This window comes from Myxocyprinus asiaticus, chromosome 19 (assembly GCF_019703515.2).
Source record: "Myxocyprinus asiaticus isolate MX2 ecotype Aquarium Trade chromosome 19, UBuf_Myxa_2, whole genome shotgun sequence".
Classification (NCBI taxonomy): Eukaryota; Metazoa; Chordata; class Actinopteri; order Cypriniformes; family Catostomidae; genus Myxocyprinus; species Myxocyprinus asiaticus.
The window spans coordinates 34,977,241-35,001,109 of record NC_059362.1 but is presented as its reverse complement, the minus strand read 5'-3'; the positions used below and the strand labels follow the sequence as shown (position 1 = coordinate 35,001,109).

At 40.0% G+C, this 23,869-nt stretch overlaps 1 protein-coding gene across 9 annotated transcripts in view; it reads left to right on the top strand.

Moving 5' to 3' along the window:
* LOC127409770 (adhesion G protein-coupled receptor F5-like) overlaps positions 1-17,610 on the top strand; it is an 81,104-nt gene extending 63,494 nt beyond the window's left edge. For all 9 annotated transcript variants that reach the window (XM_051644578.1, XM_051644577.1, XM_051644580.1 and 6 more), the window contains 12 exons: positions 11,770-11,834; positions 11,972-12,108; positions 12,374-12,565; positions 13,019-13,225; positions 13,357-13,500; positions 13,679-13,857; positions 13,965-14,135; positions 14,539-15,882; positions 16,110-16,151; positions 16,484-16,543; positions 16,671-16,731; positions 16,827-17,610. In XM_051644578.1, the coding sequence (XP_051500538.1) occupies positions 11,770-11,834; positions 11,972-12,108; positions 12,374-12,565; positions 13,019-13,225; positions 13,357-13,500; positions 13,679-13,857; positions 13,965-14,135; positions 14,539-15,882; positions 16,110-16,151; positions 16,484-16,543; positions 16,671-16,731; positions 16,827-16,915 (2,691 nt within the window). In that variant the 3' untranslated portion in view covers positions 16,916-17,610. The remainder of the gene's footprint in view (positions 1-11,769; positions 11,835-11,971; positions 12,109-12,373; positions 12,566-13,018; positions 13,226-13,356; positions 13,501-13,678; positions 13,858-13,964; positions 14,136-14,538; positions 15,883-16,109; positions 16,152-16,483; positions 16,544-16,670; positions 16,732-16,826) is intronic.
* Positions 17,611-23,869: the final 6,259 nt, after the last annotated feature.

Genomic DNA, 23,869 nt, shown 5'->3' with positions numbered 1-23,869 from the left:
TCGGCAGTCCACATAACACAGTTCAGCTAGTTGTGGCGTTTTATATAGGGACCCCTAGTGTCACTACATCAACACAACGTCGAGTGAGTGACAGATAGCTACTGTTGTAACCTCCGTTCCCTGATGGAGGGAACAAGACTTTGTGTCCCTCTTGCCACAACGCTGTACTACTCGCTGAAATGTCTGGGACCCTGTCTCGGATCCTCAGCACAAAACCTGAATGAGTGGTTGCGAGCCAGCTCCTTTTATACCCGTATGTCCGGGGGAATGGCATGCAAATTCCACTCGCCGATTCTCATTGGCCTTTTCTCAAAGATCAGAGGTGTTTGGGGCTCCCAAGATTGACCCCTAGTGTCACTACATCGACACAATGTTTTGTTCCCTCCATCAGGGAACGGAGGTTACAATAATAACCAAGACGTTACACTCTTTTATTATGTTTCATAATGAAATTTGTAGTGCTGGGTTCGAGTCAAGTCTGAGTCTTTAAACAGTCGAGTCCGAGTCCAAAAGGGGCCGAGTCAGACTCAAGATCGAGTCCATAAACGTCTGAGCCCGAGTCGAGTCCGAAATAATTTGTTCATGAATCTGAATTAAAATTGTAACCGTAAACTCAACATCAATATTTTAAGCTTATTTTAACCTTCACAACTAAGAAAAACAATTTGTCAATAGAAATGTAACAAAAACACCTCTATTGCATTTCATATATACACTACCGGTCAAAAGTTTAGAAACACTTACTCATTCTTTATTATAATTTCTTTTTTTTTTTTTTTTTTTTTTCACATTTTAGAATAATAGTAAAGCCATCAAAACTATAGAATAACATAAATGGAACTATGGGAATTATGTCGTGACTAAACAAAATCCAAAATAAATAAAAACTGTGTTATATTTTAGCATCTTCATAGTAGTCACCCTTTGCCTAGAATTTGCAGACATGTACTCTTGACATTTTCTCAACCAACTTCTTGAGGTATCAACCTGGGGTGCTTTTTAAACAGTATTGAAGGAGTTCCCATCTATGTTGGGCACTTATTGGATGCTTTTCTTTATTATTTGGTCCATGTCATCAATTTCAAAATTTTTTTTTATTTTTTTTTTTTTATTAAATTTTAGTTTTATAAATTAATATGGTGGCACAATTATATTTTTGTCTACAAAACTAATTTCAGTTATATTATATTTAGTATATATATATAAATATAAATCATATATAAATGAGAAACATTTCAGTCAAGTGTTTAAAAAATTTTGACCGGTAGTGTACATTATATGATTAGAATCCTGCTGAAGAAACTTCAAAGTCGTTTCAGAATGAAAGCATATGCTTTAGGTGTATGAAGACAAAACTGTCCTTCAACACAATACTTATTACTTTCTATTGACATTTTCAATTATTTGTCGCTTTTTCCCCTCCACTCAAACAAGAAAGTGAAAGCTGCGTTAGTCATTACAACAAGGGTTATTATGTTTCAAGTTTTTATTTACACTGCCTGGCCAAAATAAGCAGACACTTAAGAGCCTATGATTGGATCATTATTGCAGTGATTAATATGTTTCAGCTGGCAACAATTCTTTTAATCCTAACTGATGCAATGTGTAGCTTCTCATTTCTTAAACAACCATGTCGTAAGACGTATCCCATGGTTGTGGAAAAGATATTACTGTGTTTCAGAAGGGGCAATTTATTAGCCTGCATCAAGCAAAGAAAACAACTAAGGAGATGAAATCACTGGAATTGGGTTAAGAACTGTCCAATGCATTTTTAAAACCTGGAAGGATAGTGGTGAACCTTCAGGTTCGCAGAAGAAATGTGGTCAGAAAAAAATCTTGAATGATCGTGAATGGAGATCGTTAAAATGCTTGGTTAAGTCAAATCGTAAAAAATCAACAGTAGAACTCACGGCTATGTTTAATAGTGAATGTAAGATTATTTCCACACACACGATACAACAAGAACTTACAGGATTGGGACTAAAGAATTGTGTGGCCACAAAAAAGCCACATGTTAGTGAGGCTAATTGGAAAAAAAACTACTTCAGTTTGCTAGAGAGCATAAATATTGGACTGTGGAGCAATGAATAAAGGTCATGTGTTCTGATGAGTCCAGATTTACACTATTCCAAAGCGATGGGTGTGTCAGGGTAAGAAGGCAAGCACATGAAGTGATGCACCTGTCATGCATAGTGCCCACTGTACAGGCAGTGTTATGATCTGGGGTTGCTGCAATTGGTCAGGTCTACCTGACCACCTGAATGTTTTTAATGACTAGGTGCATTAGTTACCCAGTGGTTTACAATACAAAAAACAACAACTTTAAAATAAAAACGACATAACCAACTAAATTCAACTCATTACATGAAGTTTAGCTACATACACAAATGCTGCCATTGAATAATAGCCTATATTTTAAAGTCTATAATTAAATTATAAACAAAACATTTTGCTGCCCAAAATTTCCTATATTTTATTGTTAATGGTGAATGGTGTTCACCATATTGTGAATGGTGGACAAATGCTATAAAATAGCATATATTAAGCAGCTCATCAACGCTCTGAAAATAGTAATTCAATAATAAATAGGTGCTGTTTATCTGTTTAGAGTTGCTGTCTGCTTTAGCAATAATTATTTTTTTCCCCAACTATTTAAAAAGTTACACAGTTAATTCATCAAGCTATTATGGACCAGTTCAATCTGATAACACTGCATGGACCAAAAGAGAATACAGAAACTTACATGTGTGATAATTACGCCTAAAAAGACTTAATATCCATATCCAATATTAATACTATCTTTCTGTATTTTTATTTCAAAATGCTATGTTTAGTAAACTGTGAGAGACATGATGTGGGTGACTTGTCTAAGTGAAGTTCTTGATTTGAAGTTCTTAACCACGATGAAACTGCGATGCAAGCACTGTCTTGGCTGCACAAACAGCACGTGCAATGTTACCAATTGTCAGGTCCTGGGCCGTGTGAAACTGCCTTGTTTCTAGTACATTGGCTATATACCTGTCTTTATGTTTTCGTCGTGCCAGTCACTTCGGTAATCAATGTTATACATTAGTCTCCATAGAAACATTCAAGCAAATTGGTTGACGAATGAGTGTGACTGTGCATGTGCATATGCATATGCATGTGTGCTTGCTTAAACACGGTGAAACAACTCTACAACATCAAGGGGTGCTACAGCCTCATGCAGACAGAGATGTGTTCATTTATTTCTGTTTCATAATTTCTTTTTTCATTGCATCACAAATGCCATAGACTCGGCTGGACTCATAGTCCCAAAGACCCGAGTCTGAGTAAAAATGCATCTGAGTCCGTGACATGTCCAAGTCCATTAAAATTGGACTCGTGACTCGGACTCGAGTCTGAACTCGAGTACCCCAACTCTAGAAATTTGTGAAAATAGTCCACGTAAGATAATGAAAAAGGTTTTTATACTTGTTTTGAAATTAAGACATTTGATGCAACTGCAAAGATGGGTAGTGGGTGATATGGGTGTTACTTTGTTAGATAGATAAGAGGATTGGTTAATGGGCAGAAAACAGACTAAAGCATAATAAATAGATGCACATCTGTGTGCCACAGTTGTGAAAATATTCTAGTGTTCACCATGATATCTTTGTGTTGTTGTTGGTATCCTTCTCTGCTTTGTGTTGCATTCGAATTCCAGGTTAATTACTTGTTGCAAGGTAAGCGACAAGTACTTTTTCAGATAATGTGCATAACCCCAAGGCTAGTTGTGGTCTTATTAATGTATATACATGCTGGACGAAGCCGAGCTACAATCGCATTATCTAGGTCTTGTTTCACAAAAAACTGATTGGTACGATTTTAGTCTGACTATAGAGTTTACATGACATTTTGCAAGGAAAAATTATTGCTTTAGTATGACTGAAATTGAACTTTTAAGGTGCATGTTAATGCACTGATACCCTAAATAAACTACACTTTCTAACCATGTTACAAAAGTACAGTGAATGTGTAAAACCGGAGCCTGCCTAAAATGGGAGGCTACAATAAACAAAAATAATTTAACCAACTATGCCACCCGGGATATTTTTAAGAGCCCCAGGAACTCCCAAACAATACAACAGGTTCAATATATTTGGGCAGTGAGCAACAACAGCAATCCACAACATATAATGCATTAAAATACTCTATATTAAATATAATACAATATTAAAACTATTTTGTCCTCAGAGGAAGTCCACAAGATGGCGACAAACACCAGCGGCACCCAGCAGTCTGTTAAATGCAATTTCGGGGCTCAGTCTTTAAAAAGGGAAACCTTCAACAATGGTACCAAAGATAGCAAGGGCACAGAGGATCTCCAGGGCAATAGCAGCTCCGCTAATCCACCTCTGGGAATAGGTACACCAAAAAAGGGCCACCAGGAAGGGTACCAACCAAAAAAACAGCCACTCCCACCCGCAACGCGTCGCATTTCACAACACCACGTGTTATACCCGCAGCCAGCCACGTCTACACATTCTCTACATAAACAGACAAGCATTTACATATGACACATGACTTACTTCCTGTTTGTGGTTACTGCGCTTCACATTAAAATCTGAATATACATCATTATACATTGTATACGGTAAGTGTGCATCATGTATGCACAAGGTCAAAATAATGTATTCTATGATTCTAACCACAGTTAGGCATCATGTGATGCATGTTAGCATATCCATAAAACTTGGTTATGTGCGTTGTGAAGTGTAAAGTCAGATTTGAGTGAGTCCAGCAATTGTGTCAAAGTTCATAGATCCTTTTAGCTGCTGTTTGCAGAATAACAATCAGAGAGGATGTCTCATGATTCCTCTTAGTTTAATTTTAAGCATTGAAATTGGTTATGAAACAAAACAAAGAAGTTTTAGTGTTGGAATTATGTGTTGTCTGTTGCAATTAAGGCAGTTTGTTGAAGGAGTCTGCTTTAGCTCTGTGTCTTGGTAATGAGTTTTTAGCACATGGTGATTATAATGACCATCACTTCTGCCCTTTAGGGGTGAGGGTCTCCCTGCAGAGATGGCCAAGATGGCCATATTAGTCATGTGATGACCATTAACGTTTAGGGCATTTCTGATTTACAACATGGATAAGGAGGGGTCTTGGTGCATCCATAGATCTACTTTTGTTCTCAAGTTGGTTAAGGTTAGGGAGTAGTGCATTTCATCTCATTTCCACAGGGTTGATTCAGACTTTAGGGCACTGTCTTGTCTTTAAATGTATTGCCCTGAGGAAATCCAGTATCAACTGCAGGCCTCTGTGTTTTAGTTTTTATAACTTGGAAGGAAATATCAGTGTAAATCCTGGATTTAAGTCATTCTGCGCAGAAATTGTTTATTCTTCTGCTCATAATCCCTACACCTCTCTATCCTGTCTTTCTTGGGGGGTACTTACTCCTAAAATAACATCAACAGGTGTATGTAGATGGTGACCAAACAGGAGGTAAGAAGGGGCAGAACCAGTAGATGTATGGACAGTGTTATTATAAGCCATTAACAGCTCAGGAAGATACTCAGGCCAACGATTTTGATTCTCTTATTCTAAATACTCAAAAGTATCTGATTTAGCTTCTCTACCATGCCATTACCTGCTGGGTTGTAAATGGTTGTTCTGCTCTTAGAAACTCCATACAAGTCACACAATTGCTGAATTAAGGAGGACTCAAAATTTGGGCCTTGGTCAGAATGGAACCTCATAGGACAGCTAAAAGGTTGAATTAAGTGGGTCCATACCACCTCAACTGTGGTCTTAGCAGTTTGGTCACGAGTAGGCACTGCGCACACATAATGGGTGAAGAGATCAATCATAACCAAAATATTTTTGAAGGAGTCATCAGGCCGGGAGGTAAGGAAATCTAAGAACACTACTTCTAAGGGGAAGGATACAGAGACTGGGTTTAGGGGCATGCTCACTTCTGCCCTGTCCTTCTGCAGTCTAAAGATTGTACACCCAGACTGTAAACTCTGAACTTCCTTCTCCATACAGGGCCAATAAATGAAACCTCTGTGGATATTGGGCACACCACCTGGAATCTTAGCTTGTAAGTGTTGAGATCCACAATTCTACAGCACAACACATCATTAGACACAGTCAACTTTTCCCTTTGTTGCAGAAGCCGTTTTACTCCAAAAGGCAACGATCTGCATTCTGCACCCCCTGGCATCACTCCTCTCTCCACATACCTCCTCACCTCCCTGATGTCAGGATCCTCCTTTTGGCAGGTTCTCCATTCCTCACTCACCCATTCAACAGAGTCAGATGCATCATTCCTACTTGGGTTATGCCAACAGTCTTGACCCCTGCTACTTGTCTGCTGAGACCATGTCCTAAAGGAAACCTAGACAAAACATCTGCATTAGCATTCTCTTTGCCTGAATGATACTTGTTGATGAAGTCAAAAGGTGCAAGCTGGGCACCCCACCTTTGATCTGTGGCCCCAAGTTTGGCAGTCTGTAAATGTGCAACTGGGTTGTTGTCATTCATAACTAAATTTTGATCCCATCAAATAGTCCCAGAATTTCTCTGTTATAGCCCACTTTAGTGCCAAAAGTTCCAATTTAAAGGAGCTATAATTTGAATAGTTTCTTTCAGCGGGATTTAAACTTTGTCTGGCATATGCCACTACTCTCTCCTTGTCATTTTGGAGCTGAGATAGGACTGCCCCCAGACCTTGATTACTTGCATCGGTATACAAAACAAAGGGTAATGCAAAGTCTGCATAAGCAAACACAGGGGCCTGTGTCAAGGTGGCTTTCAGTGTTACAAAGGCTTCCTGGCATGCCTCAGTCCAGATTACATTTTTGTCCCCCACATTTTTCGCACTGGAACACCTGAGAGCAAGGAATGCAAAGATAAAACTATTTTAGAAAATCCTTGAATGAACCTTCTATAATAACCAGCCAGGTCCAGAAAGGCTCGGACTTGCCTGACTGTTGTTGGGACTGGCCAGTCTTGCACAGCTGTGATCTTATCTGGGTCTGGCTGTACTCCAGTGCCCCCCACAACATGTCCCAGAAACTTGACTTGGTGCTGAAAAATTTTACATTTATCGGGGCAAAGCTTTAGACCAAATTTCCAGAGTCTCTCGAACACACTGTCAAGGTGGTGCAAGTGAGTCTGCAGAATAAACAATAACATTATCAAGATGCACCAGTACAGAATCTGCTAGCTGACCATTCATGCACTGTTGCATGAGTCTTTGAAAGGTGGCTGGTGCATTACAAAGCCCAAAGGGCATCCTATTAAACTCATAAAGGCCAATGGGTGTGGCAAAGGCAGTCTTCTCCCAATCACAAGGGTCCATTTCTACCTGTCAATAGCCACTTGCAAGGTCTAGAGTGGAAAACAATTTAGCTTTGGTAATGGTAGTCAAGGTATCTTCAGTTCTAAACAAGGGAAAGGATTCTTTGTAAATCAACACCAAGTGCTAACTGCCATCTTTCTTTTTCACCAATACAACTGGAGCAACCCAAGGACTAGAGCTTTCACAAATTACATCTTTCTCCAACATACCTGCCAAAAGGGACTTATACATCATATGAGGGAGGGGGCGGAATTGTTCTCTCACAGGTGGTGCACTGCCACTAGGTATACGATGTTGGGCTGTACTAGTGCAGCCGAAGTCATCGTCATCAATAGAGGAAACCTTGTGCTACTTTGTCAGGAGGGCTTGGAGCTCCTCTTGCTGTTGCCGGGACAAATCTGGTCACTGTAGAATTTGGCTCATTTCTGTGTGGCCATCTTGACTTTCAGCAGCCGCATGAAGTGAACTTCAACCACATTCTCAGAGCACCTTATCAGACTGACAACACAAGTACAGCACCATGTATATCCTCTTCATTTACCCTGCATAGGCGAGCTAGCTTCTGATAGCAACCTATAAAGAGGCCACAAGGGTTAAGGGTTCTAATACGGACTGGGATCCTTCCATGTCTCACCCAAGCAGCAGTCCTTGCTACGCCCAATGCATCAGGCCCCAGGAGTGCCTCCACCAGTCCACAGTAATCACTACCTCGAGGGCCCATCCTGGTTCTTCCCCATACAATCAATTCACTCTGTGCTGGTACACGAATGCCTTGACGGCTGGCTAGCCATACATAACCCCAAAATCCATCAAGCTCTGTAGAAACAATACTGCGAAGGCTTGCCCCCAAGCTTTTTTAACAGCTTATTTATGGCTGGGTGGTGAAGTCGACCTGTGGAAGACATCATCCCAACATGCAGATATAATATTCATTCCAATGATCAAAGAGCTGGTGAGAAACTCCTCTTTTACAATTATAAGCCTCCGAGCTGGTATTTTCACATTCTCAATCTCAAAGTCCATTTGGGCATACCCTACATATGGAATTTCTAATCCATTCGCAGCTTTAAGGGTCAGGACCAGCTGGGTCTTTCCTCTTTTCTACTAATCGGAAAAATATTGGTCAAATGTACTCTCTTGGATTATTGTAATTTAAGAGCCTGTATCTAAAAGTTTGTTCAGTTTGATACCACCAATACACACTTCTACAGTGGGGCAGTTTCCAATAGAAGTAGTTGTGGTCCCAAGTACTCGATTATGTCCTGACCCTACCACTTGGACCTCAGTAGCAGGGGAAACTAGTTTAAAGCCGCCTCAGGTTTCACACCACTCCTGCATTATTGTGTAATATGTCCTGCCTGTTTACAATGGCGACAGATGGGCTTACCGTCAGAGTCCCAGGTGTTGGGGGAAAAAGACAGAATTCTCCTTCTCTGTACCAGATGACAACTCGCCGGGTGTGCAGACACTACAGGTTGACTTGGAACAGGTCACAACTCCTTAAGCAACTCTTGAATCCATTCTTTTATCTGATCTTTAAGGTAATCAAGGATCTCCCTTTTCATGGCATGTCTTCATGCTCAGGATGAGAATCAACATAAGACTCACTCACCATTCCACATGTATTACGCTGGGGACTTTGGCCTCTGCATTCGCCTTCCAACAGCAAGGCTTCCTGATGCACAGCAGCAAACGTTTGATCTGGATTGCGTCGAACATAGGTCTTTAAAGCTTGATGTAGGGAATCTTCACGGAGGCTGAGGAGTAGTTGATCTCTCAGCTGAGCATCTGATGGAGCTTCGTCTGGGCTGTGACTCTGCAGCCTGCAAAACAACTCCCTCAACCGCAAAACATAAGGTTTTACGGATTTATCAGATTTGTTTTTACAAAAAAAAAAAATTGTTAACACAACACTGGAAGAGATACCTGATCACCATATAAAGAATCTAAATACTAAATATTTTAGAATATTTATTTCTAACACACCAACCTCCCGCTTTGCTACCCCAAAAAGAGCTCCCATTGTAATACTAACTTTTTTGCATCAGTTTATTGAGCGACCTCCAACAACCCTTATATATGTTCTTTCCAGTCTGCATATTTAAGATCGGCATCCTTCCCACTAAATCTAGGCAACCAAGGTGCACCAGCAAAGACAGGCATCATCACGATAAGGATTAATCAATCAAGAATAGAAAGAGAGAGAACAAAAAGTAAACACTGTGGATTTCTTAATGTTGCACATAAACCAAATCCTGCGACTGCGCCAAATTATGTAACACCAGAGCCTGCCTAAAATGAGAGGCTAAAATAAACAAAAAGATTTTAACCAACTACACCACCTGGGATGTTTTTAAGAGCCCCAGGGAACTCCCAAACAATACAATATGTTCTTTATAATTGGGCGGTGAGCAACAACAGCAATCCACAACATCTAAAGCATTAAAATACTCTTTATTAAATATAACACAATATTAAAACAGTCTATTTTGTCCTCAGAGGAAGTCCACAAGATGCACAAGCGACACCCAGCAGTCCGTTAAACACATATTCGGGGCTCAGTCTTTAAAAAGGGAAACCTCCAACAATGGTACCAAAGATATCCGGCGCATAGAGATCACCAGGGCAACAGCAGCTCTGCTAATCTGCCTCTGGGAATAGGCACAAAAAACAAGGGCCGTCAGGAAGGGTACCGACAAGTAATCAAAATCAGGCTCCTGACTGAGCAGAGTTACAAATTTTAAAAAATATACAGCCACTCCCACCCACAACGCATCGCGTTTCACAACACCACGTGTTGTAGCTGGGACCCACAGCCAGCCACGTCTACACCCACCCTCGCACACAAGCAGAAAAGTACTTACAGCTACCGGAAGCGGACTTATCTGCTACCCAGTCCATACTATGCTGCTGCGCCTCTGGCTCTTCCGGTGCTCAGTGACGATTTGTGGGCTCTAAACTCATGGCTCAACACTGCTGTGCTTCCTGTCTCTTGCACACCGTCCTTCGTCCGCTCTTATCTGTGAAACAGTTACAGTCCCGATTTGTCCCCAAGTAATTATTTTTTAAGAATTCCAAGTAAGAATTATTAAAATCGGTCATGATTCTATAAAAAGCCAGATTGAGTCTGCACTTATACAGGTGGTCCCAAATAATCAGCAGGTGGTGAAAAATTTGGGTCTATTTTGATAGTAATATAAATTTTTAATATAATGTCTGGAAGTTAGTTCAGTCTTGTTTTTATCAGTTAAGGAACATTTCCAAGGTTAGACATGTCTTGAGTTTCAAGGAAGCTTATACATGCTTTTATTTTGTTTTGCCTTGATTATCATAATTACCTGTTTTAAATTTTAAATCAACACATTTTAGCATGGCTAGATTCCGTGCAAAATGCTGCAGCTAGACTTTTGACACAAACTAGGTCATTTAATCCTATTACTCAAGTTTTAGCTTCTATGCATTGACTCCCAATTCATTTTAGGGTTGATTTTCAAAGTTATTAATTGCATAGTATAAGGCATTACATGGTGTAAAAGAGGACGCAAGAAGCAGTTTTCCTTCTTCAGGTGACGCTTTATTTCCCCTCTTCCTCGACACCACTTTACAGTTACCTTTATACACTCTCTAAACCCTAACACACACACTGTTTCTACAAATAAACTTTCACTACTCGGGAATCGTTGCTCTGGCTCGGCTCTGTCATATCCAGTCTCTCTCCACTGAGTGTTGTGTCGCTCTCTTTATGCCGCTCTCCCCGTGCTCACTGAAATTAGAGACAGGTGTTAGACAATTTAGCTCAGGTGTAAGCGCCCTTACCGCTTTCTCTCTCCAGAGAGATGCTTGACCACGCCCCCACTGCCACACATGGGTTGGCGCCAGAACGTTTAGCAGAACTTTTAAGTCCTTGTGAAACAGTTAAAACCTCTTAGATCTTGCTGTGAACTGTTGGCTGTTCCAAGATCCATATGCAAAAAGGTGTTAAAGCGTTTGTAGTGAAGGCCTAAAGATTATGGAAGAGGCTGCCCTGGAATATTAGATCTGCAGAATCTGGGTCAGTCTTTGTCTCAGATAAAAACTCATTTGTATAGACTTGTTTTTATTGCTACAGTATGTGTGTATATTTTGTTTTACTGTGTGTGTGTGTTGCTTTTATTACTATGTGAATATGTTGTATTTTGTGTGTTTCGATTTTACGTTTTGTGAAGCACTTTGTGCTAAATCGCTAAAATGTGCTATATACGGTAAATACAATAATTATTATTTCATAGAACAGAGAAATGTCCACCAAAAACACAAGCTATTTGAATATATCTCAAGTGCATACTTTATGAACAAATACATTTTTTGATTGCAGTAAAGCAGCCCAAATAAATGAAGCATAAAAAAAACTATAATTTTCAGTATGCTCTGATGTAGACATTGGGTGTTGTTGCTTTTTACAGATTGAAAGTAGTTACTCAACCATGCCAAACTATATTAAAGGTTCAGCAAAAGTCACTGGCTTCAGGTATGGTCTAGAATCTAATCTTTCTCTCAAAAAAGTTCAAAGGTTCTCTCAAAAGTTCCTATTCCATTATTGTTTTAATGCTTGTGTTTTAATACAGTGTCTTCTCAATGGTGTGGTTTTTCATTTGTGCTCCATAGGGCTGGTAGCATTATATCAGACTTCACAATTAGTTCAACAACTAGCACCCTTGATTTTGGAACAGCAAACGCACAGGTTTCCAACATTCTCAAGAATGCAGGAATCACATTAGCTCAGAATGCTTTTGCTCAAACTGGTAAGTGTAGTCAGTGTTTATATCAAAAATATTCACGTTTCTTAAATCTGTTACACTTATTATGTTGCTGGTTGCTTTTTTGTGTGTCTTTCTTTCACTTTGGTTTATTATTCATGGATCACTCTGTTGCCTCACTGAGGAAGCATGAGCTGCTTGTTACGATTAAGCAAATCACTTGTAAAAATCTTGACAATATCACCATTTGCTTAATAATGATAAGAAAGATGATTTGAGCTCAAAGTGCTCTTTGTGGATTTACTTTCAGAACAAACAACCTTGTCAACCATCACTGGTAAATTATATCCTCTGCAAAAGGTGGAGCTGAACTGTGCACCTCCAGAGTCTGTTCAGGGAGAAATAAAATGGACAGTGAATGAGAAAGATCCTGCAGATAGCACAAAATATTCCATTGTAAATAGGACACTCATTGTGAATTCTGCCAGTCAAAGTGACAGTGGTGAGTCACATGTGATTTATATTTTTGCTGTCTATGATATCTTATTACATGACAAATTTACTAAAAGCAGCTTAGAGTCCTGTTTCAAATAACAGGTCAAATTCTTCCATAAATTTGTCCAACTGTCTCAGTTAGATGTCTGCAACCTTTTTAAAGAAGACATTACATTATCTTTTGTTAATCACATATTTCAGCATTTTTGTTATTATATATCAACATTTTATTCGGGTTTTACATAAATTATTGAACCAACAGTATAATTATGAAACCATGAAGTTACATAAACAAATTGAAGTTAACACCATACACTCATTTACTACGTTTTCTTTTATTTTTTATTTTTTTGTTTAAGAAAAAAAATATTAAAGTAGAATCCAACAGAAAATAATATTGGAGTTTGTTTGTTTTTTAAATTAGACAAATGTATTTTGTTTATATTTGTTTCACTTGCAGGTAGATACTCATGTATCATACAAAGGAATTCAATACCTTACATTCTGTGGCAAAACATTGCTATTGAACAACTCCCTACTATCAATGTGGGTGAGAATGTACGCTTTTTCCCATGTGATGATTTGACTGTGCATCTGAGCTGCTGTATTGATGCAGCCTACAATATTGAGTGGGTCCTGAATGGTGCAGTGCAAAATTCAGTGATAGGTAATACATTTTTATAAAAGTTATTGAGCATTCATTGTTTACTGTATAAAATAAAAATAAAAGTTTATCAATAATACATGTTTATTATTAAATGTATTTCACTCAAATGTATTTTCATTTTACCCAATCAGAGTCAGGCTGTATCACATTAAACCATGGAATACAGAAGGTAAATTGTAAGAATGAAACCTTTACCTGCCGTCTCAAGGATCTGCCACAACTACTTGACTACAGTTATAGCAGCAAGAGTGTCACAGTTAAGACAAGCACAGAAAGTGAGTTTTCAGTTTCTCATTCTTGCATGACACAGCAGCAAGTTTGTTTTGGATGATTTTAGTTTAATCGTTTTTTAGCAGTACATTGAACTCAAATTGTAGAAAGTGTAATATCTGCAAGACTGAACAATCAATTGATTTTCTTTTTTTCTGAAACTCAAATATTTGCCAACACCAGAATTTGATTGCAAAAATGAATCGCTTGGATTTGGACAGCAAGGTGCAACTGTGACAGGACCCTGTGGAAAAGGCAAAGAAGGCAGCATAACTTATGAATGTCAATTGTCGGGTAATTGGACACAGATTCATGAGAACTGTGTGCCTCAAGTTATCAAAGAACTTGAAAGAAAATCTAAGGTAATCCATTTATCATTGACTTAAAAAGAATAAAGTATCAATGGAACATTTGTAAAGTATCAATGAATGCTTCTAATATTTGTATTTCTTTGTACTTTGACATTTAGTTCTTGGTTGTGGAAGATATTCCAGTGTTTTTAGCTAACCTCAGTGATGCTACAGTGCAGAATATTAACGAGATAACACAGTCTACAGAGACTGTCAAAACAATCGTTGACATGCTCTCCAAAATTGCTGATATTTCACAAAACATTACAATCAATAAGCCTGTGATGAAGGTATGTAAATTCAAGTTTTTGTCTAAATTTAAATTAAGGCTATTATATGCTTGTGCATGTTGTATCCACTGATATAATGCATGTAGTCTATAACATATTGTGTGCTGTGTTTTCTTAGTAAATACTGTAGCAAAAAAGATAAGTCTAATCTTTTCAGTTTTTACTAAATTCATCAGTTATATTGATGTATTATACAAAAATCTGTCATAAAAATCCACTTTCTTGATTTACACAACTTTAACCTGATATAAAAATAAATGTTGTATATGTACTGTATATACTGTATTTATTTTAATGGTCAATTTTAATCACATTATAATAATTGTACATCCACTGTCCCTTCTGATTAAATTATTATTATTTATTTATTTTTACAAACCATATTTTTCTTTTTAATTTCCAGAATTTTCTAAAGACAGTGGATAACATTATATCAGATAAAGTCAAAAATACATGGCAAAATTTGACTCTTGTCAACACGACAGAAAACACCAACATTAAACTCCTGCAAGCTGTTGAGACTATAAGTGGTCGTCTCTCAAATGAAGTTTTTACAATTAATGAAACATCCATTCAGTTGAATAGAACTCAGATTAACAATTCATTCAGTGGCTCATCTCAACTACCAAACTCAACAACTCTTATTGAGATACCAGATGTTCCTCAACCGACAGCCATAACCATTATAGTCTTCTCAACCCTTGACAATGTCCTTCCTACTCGTAATATTAATAATGAGACTGGCAAATCTGGTGTCCAGATCAATGGAGATGTGGTTGTGATTAAGGTTAACGAAACAATTAACAACATCTCTTTTACTTTTGACATTACGAACAAGTCTTTGGGAATTCCTCAGTGTGTCTTTTGGAACTTTTATGTCAACGGATGGGATTCCACAGGATGTGAAGTAAGACCCTTGAATGAATCGGGCAAAGTTAAATGTGAATGCAACCACACAACCTCTTTTTCAATCCTGATGTCACCGTTTGCCATTAAAATTGATGCCTTAGCCTATATAACTTACATTGGTGTAGCTATTTCAATGGCCAGCTTGATATTGTGTCTCATTATTGAGATTATTGTATGGAACTCAGTGACAAGAAATGACACCAGCTACATGCGGCATGTCTCCATAGTCAACATCGCTGTGTCTCTGCTGATTGCAGACATCTGTTTTATCATTGGAGCTGCAGTTGCAGAACAAGAGCAGCCTACCTCAGTGGGTCGCTGCAGTCCAGCAGTTTTCTTCATGCAATTTTTTTATCTGGCTCTTTTCTTTTGGATGTTAATTTCAGCACTTTTGCTCTTTTACCGCACTGTCATGGTCTTGTCTCAAATGTCAAGGCGGAAAATGATGGCCATTGCCTTCATAGTCGGTTATGGTGCACCTTTGCTCATAGCAGTCATTACTGTTGCATCGACAGCTGGACCTCAAAAATATATTACAAAGACAAATGCATGCTGGCTGAACTGGAATGAGTCTAAGGCCCTGCTGGCATTTGTGATTCCAGCTTTGACTATTGTGGCCGTCAACCTTCTGGTTTTGATTGTGGTTCTGTTTAAGATGTTGATTAGAGGAGTTGTTGCCACAACACAACCAGATGAGAAACATGCCCTAGTGGTCATTGCCAGATGTGTAGCCATTCTGACTCCTATCTTTGGTCTTACTTGGGGATTTGGCATTGGAACCATGGTGTCATCTGCCTTAGGCATTCATGTGGTGTTTGCAATCCTAAATTCATTGCAGGTACAGTACTAACTTTTGTCTCTGTATTTTAACCTTATAGTAATGTTACATTTTGTTCTTATTTTAAATGCATCCTTTAATACTCTAATTATAACTATTCAATAATAATACCAAATAAAAATCATGCATTAAAATGCAAAAACAAAGCTATTTCCAATGTTTTATTTGAAACTTAACAGTATTACAACTAGTATTATAAGTTGCATTTCTTTGTAACACTTCTACAGGGATTCTTTATTTTGGTGTTTGGAACTCTTTTAGACAGCAAGGTATGATTATGTTTTTTTTTAATTATTATTTGTAATTTGGCAAACTGCTCTGGCTTTAACAAACTTACACATATACTGTATATTTTATATACATTCTAAGTATTAGATCACATACTAATGCTTTTACTCCTTTGCCTCTGCTAACAAATCCTATTCTTTAATAAAATAAAATAAAAAAACAAACAAACACTGCATTACAAAATTTGGAATATGATTTTACTTTGCAGTTATATAAATTGCTTGGTTTCTGACTTGTCAAAATGATCAGAGGCTTTGAGCACATTTCTACATGTTTACTGTGCTATAAACAATTTTGTCATCTACTGTTGCAGATTCGTGAGTCTCTAGCAGGAAAGCTGTCACTAAAGAACATTAGCTCTAACCGTTCCAGGGTACATGACAACAAAACAATGCACCTCACCCATGAGCTCAATATTAGTGCTTTGTGCTTTTACTCTGAGAGTTATGTTGCCAGATTATAAAAGTACTTAGTTAACATCTGAAATTTCTTAATTACAGAGCACTACTGCAGGACCATCATCAAGTGGAATGGGTTTCTTTGATAGGATACGGAGGAGAAGTAAGTAAATGAATATATATAGTCGAAATACATTCAATATGCCACCATTAATGACACTAGACTACTTTGAGTAACATGCAAATTACTATTTTCAGAAGGGTACAACGTACCTGATGCCAGCGCTTCCTCAGCAGCTACATCATCAAACAACTACAGTGCCTCAAATACTTTTACGAATACTTAATCAACAACTTAATTAACTACAGACAAAATCATTTTATAAGTGTCCTTCAGTGCAAATATATGTAAACTGCACTTTTTGTCTCTGATTTCTGAAAAATGTTTCTATGATCTATATAATTCCAAAAGAAATAGGGTTATAATCTGCAGATTTTATTTAACATTGCTACATTTTTTTAATAATGCTAGAATAGTACATTAATTTATAACAGAACAAAGATATCAGTAGGGTCTGAAGCAATTGTACAGCTTTGTTAAAACTAACTTTTTTATTAGCTAGAAGAGTTTTTGCTTAAGGATTTGTTGTCCAATTTGTTGGTGTATTACTTCTATCCTGTTGTTCTAATCTATGCCATCTGAATTATATATATATATATATATATATATATATATATAATTTTTTTTAAATATAACAGTTTCACCAATAATGGAATGCCTCTTCATTCTGAATTTACTTGGTAGATGTTTTCTTAAGCTTGACATTGTAGACTTGCTTGTATTTTATTCATTTGCATAGCTGCAGAATTTCTAAGGTCTGACAGTTGCTCCAATGGTAAACTAGATGTTATGTTTCCATTATCTTAATCCACTCAATATGAATGATAAGCTACAATATCTTATTCATTTTCAGAGATCTTTACGATGTAAAAAAATAATTGAAGGTCATGTAGATGTTATCAATAAATTTACCTGATACTTAACCTGATAAATATTATGTATGTTCCTTATATAATTGTATCGGACAGCAAACAATAGCATTCCAAACAATAGCATTCAAAAGCCTTTTCATCCACTACAGGGACTTAATGTGTAAACTTAATGTGGTCAGACCTTACATAGGCAAATGCCTTTTGCCATCAGATAAAACTGAAAAGACCATTTCCAGGCATGTTTTTAGAAGGCAAAGTGTCCTGCAGAGCAGTTGACCCCATCACTGGATACCCTTTTGTTCACATCCTGACTCTGAATCCTAAAGGCTGGTTTATACTTCTGCGTCAAACCTACAGCATAGGCTATAGCCAGCTATAGTTTGTCAGAGCATCTTTTTGCAGCTCAGCAGACAATGGTGCGGTGGTGGATTGTGTCTGTTGAGTGCTGATTTCAGGCTACGTTGTTACCTAGTTGGTGAGACGTGATGCTGGAAAGTAAAAAAACAAAGTCCTTCTTTTACTCTCCATGACAACGAACTTATAGCTAACTAGCTAACCACGTAGCTACTTTCATTGCTTTTCAGCTGAGTGTAAGCTAATGTGTAAACATTCGCAGTTTGGTACCCCCTTCAACCGAACAATTCCAGTCGTTGCATTTACAAAATGTAATATTTAAAAGTCTGGTTTTCCACCGTTGAAAGTTCCCCTGAACTTGTATAGCAGAATATGATGTAACACAGCTGCCGCTGTTTATCTCTTGACTCGGCAGGTGTAAATGCTTCTAGTTCCCTTTAGATTTCAGTCACTTACATTGTGTTGCTGACGCTTATGGGAAAAAATCCTTTCCTCAGATTTCTGAACTCCTATTGGATCACGCCAATTCAGATGCAACTGAATTGAGCCAATGGCGTTCACACCCATTCAGCCAATGACATTGAGCGCGCAGCGCTCAGCTCTCTATATAAGAGGGTGGCATAATGCCATCAGTCAGAATTGATCTCCTCCACTCCTGGATTTCACAGTTGAATCGCATTTACCTGCAGTGGATGGTACTTCCCTTCCTGAAGACGACTGCTCCCCTGCCATGCTCTGGTGCTCTAAAAGAGTTAATAATTTCCACACTTGCGCTGACTGGACCATCTTTTTCAAAATACCATCGCGTAAGTGCAGATGTGGGAAATCTGTTCCCATGTCTGACGGCCACAAGAGCTGTGTATTCTGTCTGGGCCACGCCCACGCAGAAGCAGTGCTGGTCAAGGCTGAATGCCCACACTGTTAGGCAATGTGCCTCAAAATGCTCCGCGCTCGGATAGCGCTGTTTAAGCTCAATGATCCGAACGCTCTCGCTCTGTTGCCTCCCCTGTCCCTCGAGGACCTGAGGAATGATGATGCTCAAGGCAAGGATATGGAGCAAACAGATTGTGAGGCTGTACCGTCGGCTCAGGTCCCGCATGCACCCACACCCCCACACTTTTTTCCCCCGTCCTGTTCACTAAAAGTCTTTACCCGCCCTACAGAACTTCTGCCCTCGTGCAGTTCAGCAGCGGTAAACATGGAAAAGAAGAGGAAAATGATGATGATGTATCTCTCATGACTTCAGACACTATCGCCTCGTCCGCGTCAATGGAGGACGCTGCTTTTCCCCCCAATAGGAGGAGACCGTTCTTCGATGGTGGATGCAGAGCTTGTCTGCATTCTCACTAAGGCTATAGATAAGCTGGAGCTCGAATGGTCACCTCCGCTAGAGCCAACTCGTTCTCGGCTGGATGAGTGGTTTTTGCCTGGCCGCCAAACTAAGACCGTCCCGCATAGATCTGGCCCATTTTTCCCCGAGGTCCACGCTGAACTCTCCAAATCACGGAGTTCACCATGCTCAGCGAGGCTGCACCTCTCCAATACAGCAGCCTTTACATCCGTCGACTGCGGAGACCAAATGGGATATGGCTCGCTTCCCCTGTTGAACAGGCGGTAGCAGTCCCTTGACTCAAACTGGCTTGAGATCCCACCCACTGATCCCATCTAAGCCATGCCATTAATAATGCTAGAATAGTACATTAATTTATAACAGAACAAAGATATCAGTAGGGTCTGAAGCAATTGTACAGCTTTGTTAAAACTAACTTTTTTATTAGCTAGAAGAGTTTTTGCTTAAGGATTTGTTGTCCAATTTGTTGGTGTATTACTTCTATCCTGTTGTTCTAATCTATGCCATCTGAATTATATATATATATATATATATATATATATATATATATATAATTTTTTTTAAATATAACAGTTTCACCAATAATGGAATGCCTCTTCATTCTGAATTTACTTGGTAGATGTTTTCTTAAGCTTGACATTGTAGACTTGCTTGTATTTTATTCATTTGCATAGCTGCAGAATTTCTAAGGTCTGACAGTTGCTCCAATGGTAAACTAGATGTTATGTTTCCATTATCTTAATCCACTCAATATGAATGATAAGCTACAATATCTTATTCATTTTCAGAGATCTTTACGATGTAAAAAAATAATTGAAGGTCATGTAGATGTTATCAATAAATTTACCTGATACTTAACCTGATAAATATTATGTATGTTCCTTATATAATTGTATCGGACAGCAAACAATAGCATTCCAAACAATAGCATTCAAAAGCCTTTTCATCCACTACAGGGACTTAATGTGTAAACTTAATGTGGTCAGACCTTACATAGGCAAATGCCTTTTGCCATCAGATAAAACTGAAAAGACCATTTCCAGGCATGTTTTTAGAAGGCAAAGTGTCCTGCAGAGCAGTTGACCCCATCACTGGATACCCTTTTGTTCACATCCTGACTCTGAATCCTAAAGGCTGGTTTATACTTCTGCGTCAAACCTACAGCATAGGCTATAGCCAGCTATAGTTTGTCAGAGCATCTTTTTGCAGCTCAGCAGACAATGGTGCGGTGGTGGATTGTGTCTGTTGAGTGCTGATTTCAGGCTACGTTGTTACCTAGTTGGTGAGACGCGATGCTGGAAAGTAAAAAAACAAAGTCCTTCTTTTACTCTCCATGACAACGAACTTATAGCTAACTAGCTAACCACGTAGCTACTTTCATTGCTTTTCAGCTGAGTGTAAGCTAATGTGTAAACATTCGCAGTTTGGTACCCCCTTCAACCGAACAATTCCAGTCGTTGCATTTACAAAATGTAATATTTAAAAGTCTGGTTTTCCACCGTTGAAAGTTCCCCTGAACTTGTATAGCAGAATATGATGTAACACAGCTGCCGCTGTTTATCTCTTGACTCGGCAGGTGTAAATGCTTCTAGTTCCCTTTAGATTTCAGTCACTTACATTGTGTTGCTGACGCTTATGGGAAAAAATCCTTTCCTCAGATTTCTGAACTCCTATTGGATCACGCCAATTCAGATGCAACTGAATTGAGCCAATGGCGTTCACACCCATTCAGCCAATGACATTGAGCGCGCAGCGCTCAGCTCTCTATATAAGAGGGTGGCATAATGCCATCAGTCAGAATTGATCTCCTCCACTCCTGGATTTCACAGTTGAATCGCATTTACCTGCAGTGGATGGTACTTCCCTTCCTGAAGACGACTGCTCCCCTGCCATGCTCTGGTGCTCTAAAAGAGTTAATAATTTCCACACTTGCGCTGACTGGACCATCTTTTTCAAAATACCATCGCGTAAGTGCAGATGTGGGAAATCTGTTCCCATGTCTGACGGCCACAAGAGCTGTGTATTCTGTCTGGGCCACGCCCACGCAGAAGCAGTGCTGGTCAAGGCTGAATGCCCACACTGTTAGGCAATGTGCCTCAAAATGCTCCGCGCTCGGATAGCGCTGTTTAAGCTCAATGATCCGAACGCTCTCGCTCTGTTGCCTCCCCTGTCCCTCGAGGACCTGAGGAATGATGATGCTCAAGGCAAGGATATGGAGCAAACAGATTGTGAGGCTGTACCGTCGGCTCAGGTCCCGCATGCACCCACACCCCCACACTTTTTTCCCCCGTCCTGTTCACTAAAAGTCTTTACCCGCCCTACAGAACTTCTGCCCTCGTGCAGTTCAGCAGCGGTAAACATGGAAAAGAAGAGGAAAATGATGATGATGTATCTCTCATGACTTCAGACACTATCGCCTCGTCCGCGTCAATGGAGGACGCTGCTTTTCCCCCAATAGGAGGAGACCGTTCTTCGATGGTGGATGCAGAGCTTGTCTGCATTCTCACTAAGGCTATAGATAAGCTGGAGCTCGAATGGTCACCTCCGCTAGAGCCAACTCGTTCTCGGCTGGATGAGTGGTTTTTGCCTGGCCGCCAAACTAAGACCGTCCCGCATAGATCTGGCCCATTTTTCCCCGAGGTCCACGCTGAACTCTCCAAATCACGGAGTTCACCATGCTCAGCGAGGCTGCACCTCTCCAATACAGCAGCCTTTACATCCGTCGACCGCGGAGACCAAATGGGATATGGCTCGCTTCCCCTGTTGAACAGGCGGTAGCAGTCCCTTGACTCAAACTGGCTTGAGATCCCACCCACTGATCCCATCTAAGCCATGCCGGCTTAATTCGACACTAGCGGGACACACCTATAATACAGCTGGGCAAGCTGGTGCCGCCTTCACACGATGGCAGTGTTCCAGGTCTACCAGACCAAAATAAATAAAAAAATGGATGAATCCAGTCCCGACCCGACAATGTTTAATTTTGCGTCGCGACCGATTTGGTGCTAAGAGCAACAAAGGCCACCGCCAGAGCGTTTGGACGCTCCATGGGAACACTGGTCATCCTAGACCGTCACCTTTGGCTGACGCTGACCGACATGCACAATGGGGACAAGTCAGCCCTCCTCGACGTGCCAGTATCCCCCACTGGTCTCTTCGGCAATGCTGTGGAAGCCCTATCGGAGCACTTCCAGACAGCCCAAAAAGAGCAGCAGGCTGTATTACAGTATTACGCCCCCAAGCGGACTCACACAGAATCCCTGTTCCTTCCTCCCACCGTTCCTGTTCAGGAGATTGTTCGCAATTGTTTATCTGTGTCAATAAAGTGTATAAAAATGTGCACTCTGCCCACCTTGCCGGCAGTGTGAAAAGAAAAAAATACACAAACACTCATGAAAAGAGCTATGTTCCTCTTCACGCACCCACACACATCTCACAAACCGTCAGCCCTGCCCCTGGGCTGGGTGCCGTGTTAAGCTCTTGAGTGATCTCGCTATCCCCGCTGTCCGAGCAAATGAAAGTGTGGGAATCCCTTCCCGGCATATCAAATTGGGTGTTAACAACTCTAAAACATGGTCACACACTTCAGTTTGCGAGACGGCCGCAACGCTTCAATGGCATGATGCCATCCACAATGTCATCTCAAAACGCTCACATTCTGTGTGCAGAAATCGACAGCCTGCTAGCTCTACAGGCAATAGAACCTGTCGAGCTCAGCAAGCGTCAAAAGGGCCTTTACAGACATTATTTTCTTGTCCCAAAGAAAGACTGCATGTTGCGTCCAATTCTGGTCTTAAGGCTTCTGAATCGTGCACTGTTAAAGCGCCCATTCAAAATGTTGACACAATAGCAGATTATAGCACACATCTGTCAGAATGACTGGTTTGTCTCAATAGATCTGAAAGATGGCTATTTTCATATCTTGATCGTTCCTCATCACAGATGCTTCTTGAGGTTCGCATTCGAGGTGACAGCATATCAATTCACAGTCCTGCCGTTCGGCCTGTCCCTCGCTCCACGCACATTCACGAAATGTGTGGATGCAGCTTTAGCCCCTCTGAAAGTGGAGGGGCTGCGCATACTCAATTACCTAGACGACTGGCTCATTTGAGCACAGTCAGGGACTGTGGCGCACTCGCACAAGGACAGGCTGCTCACGCATTGGAATACACTTGGCCTAAGGGTCAATGTGAGGAAGAGCTCATTAATTCCCAGTCAGGAAATATCCTTCCTGGGGTTGCGTTTGAACTCTGTAAAAATGCACGCTTCACTCTCGGCCGAGAGAATACACTCGATATGCAGCACGGCAGCGAGTTTCAAATTGGGCAAGGCTCTGCCTCTGAAATGCTTTCAGAAATTCCTCGGGCTTATGGCAGCTGCAGCAGCGGTCACCCCCTTGTTCTGTTGCACATGAGACCTCTGCAATGCTGGCTCAACCGCCAAGTTCCTCAATGGGCATGGCGCTATGGGCACCATCGCGTTGTAGTCACCAAACACTGTCTATCTGTGATAGCACCATGGACAGCTCCGGGGTTTTATCAGCCTGGGGTCACCTTAGGTCAGGTTTCCAGATGCAAAGTAGTTACTACAGATGCATCCAACA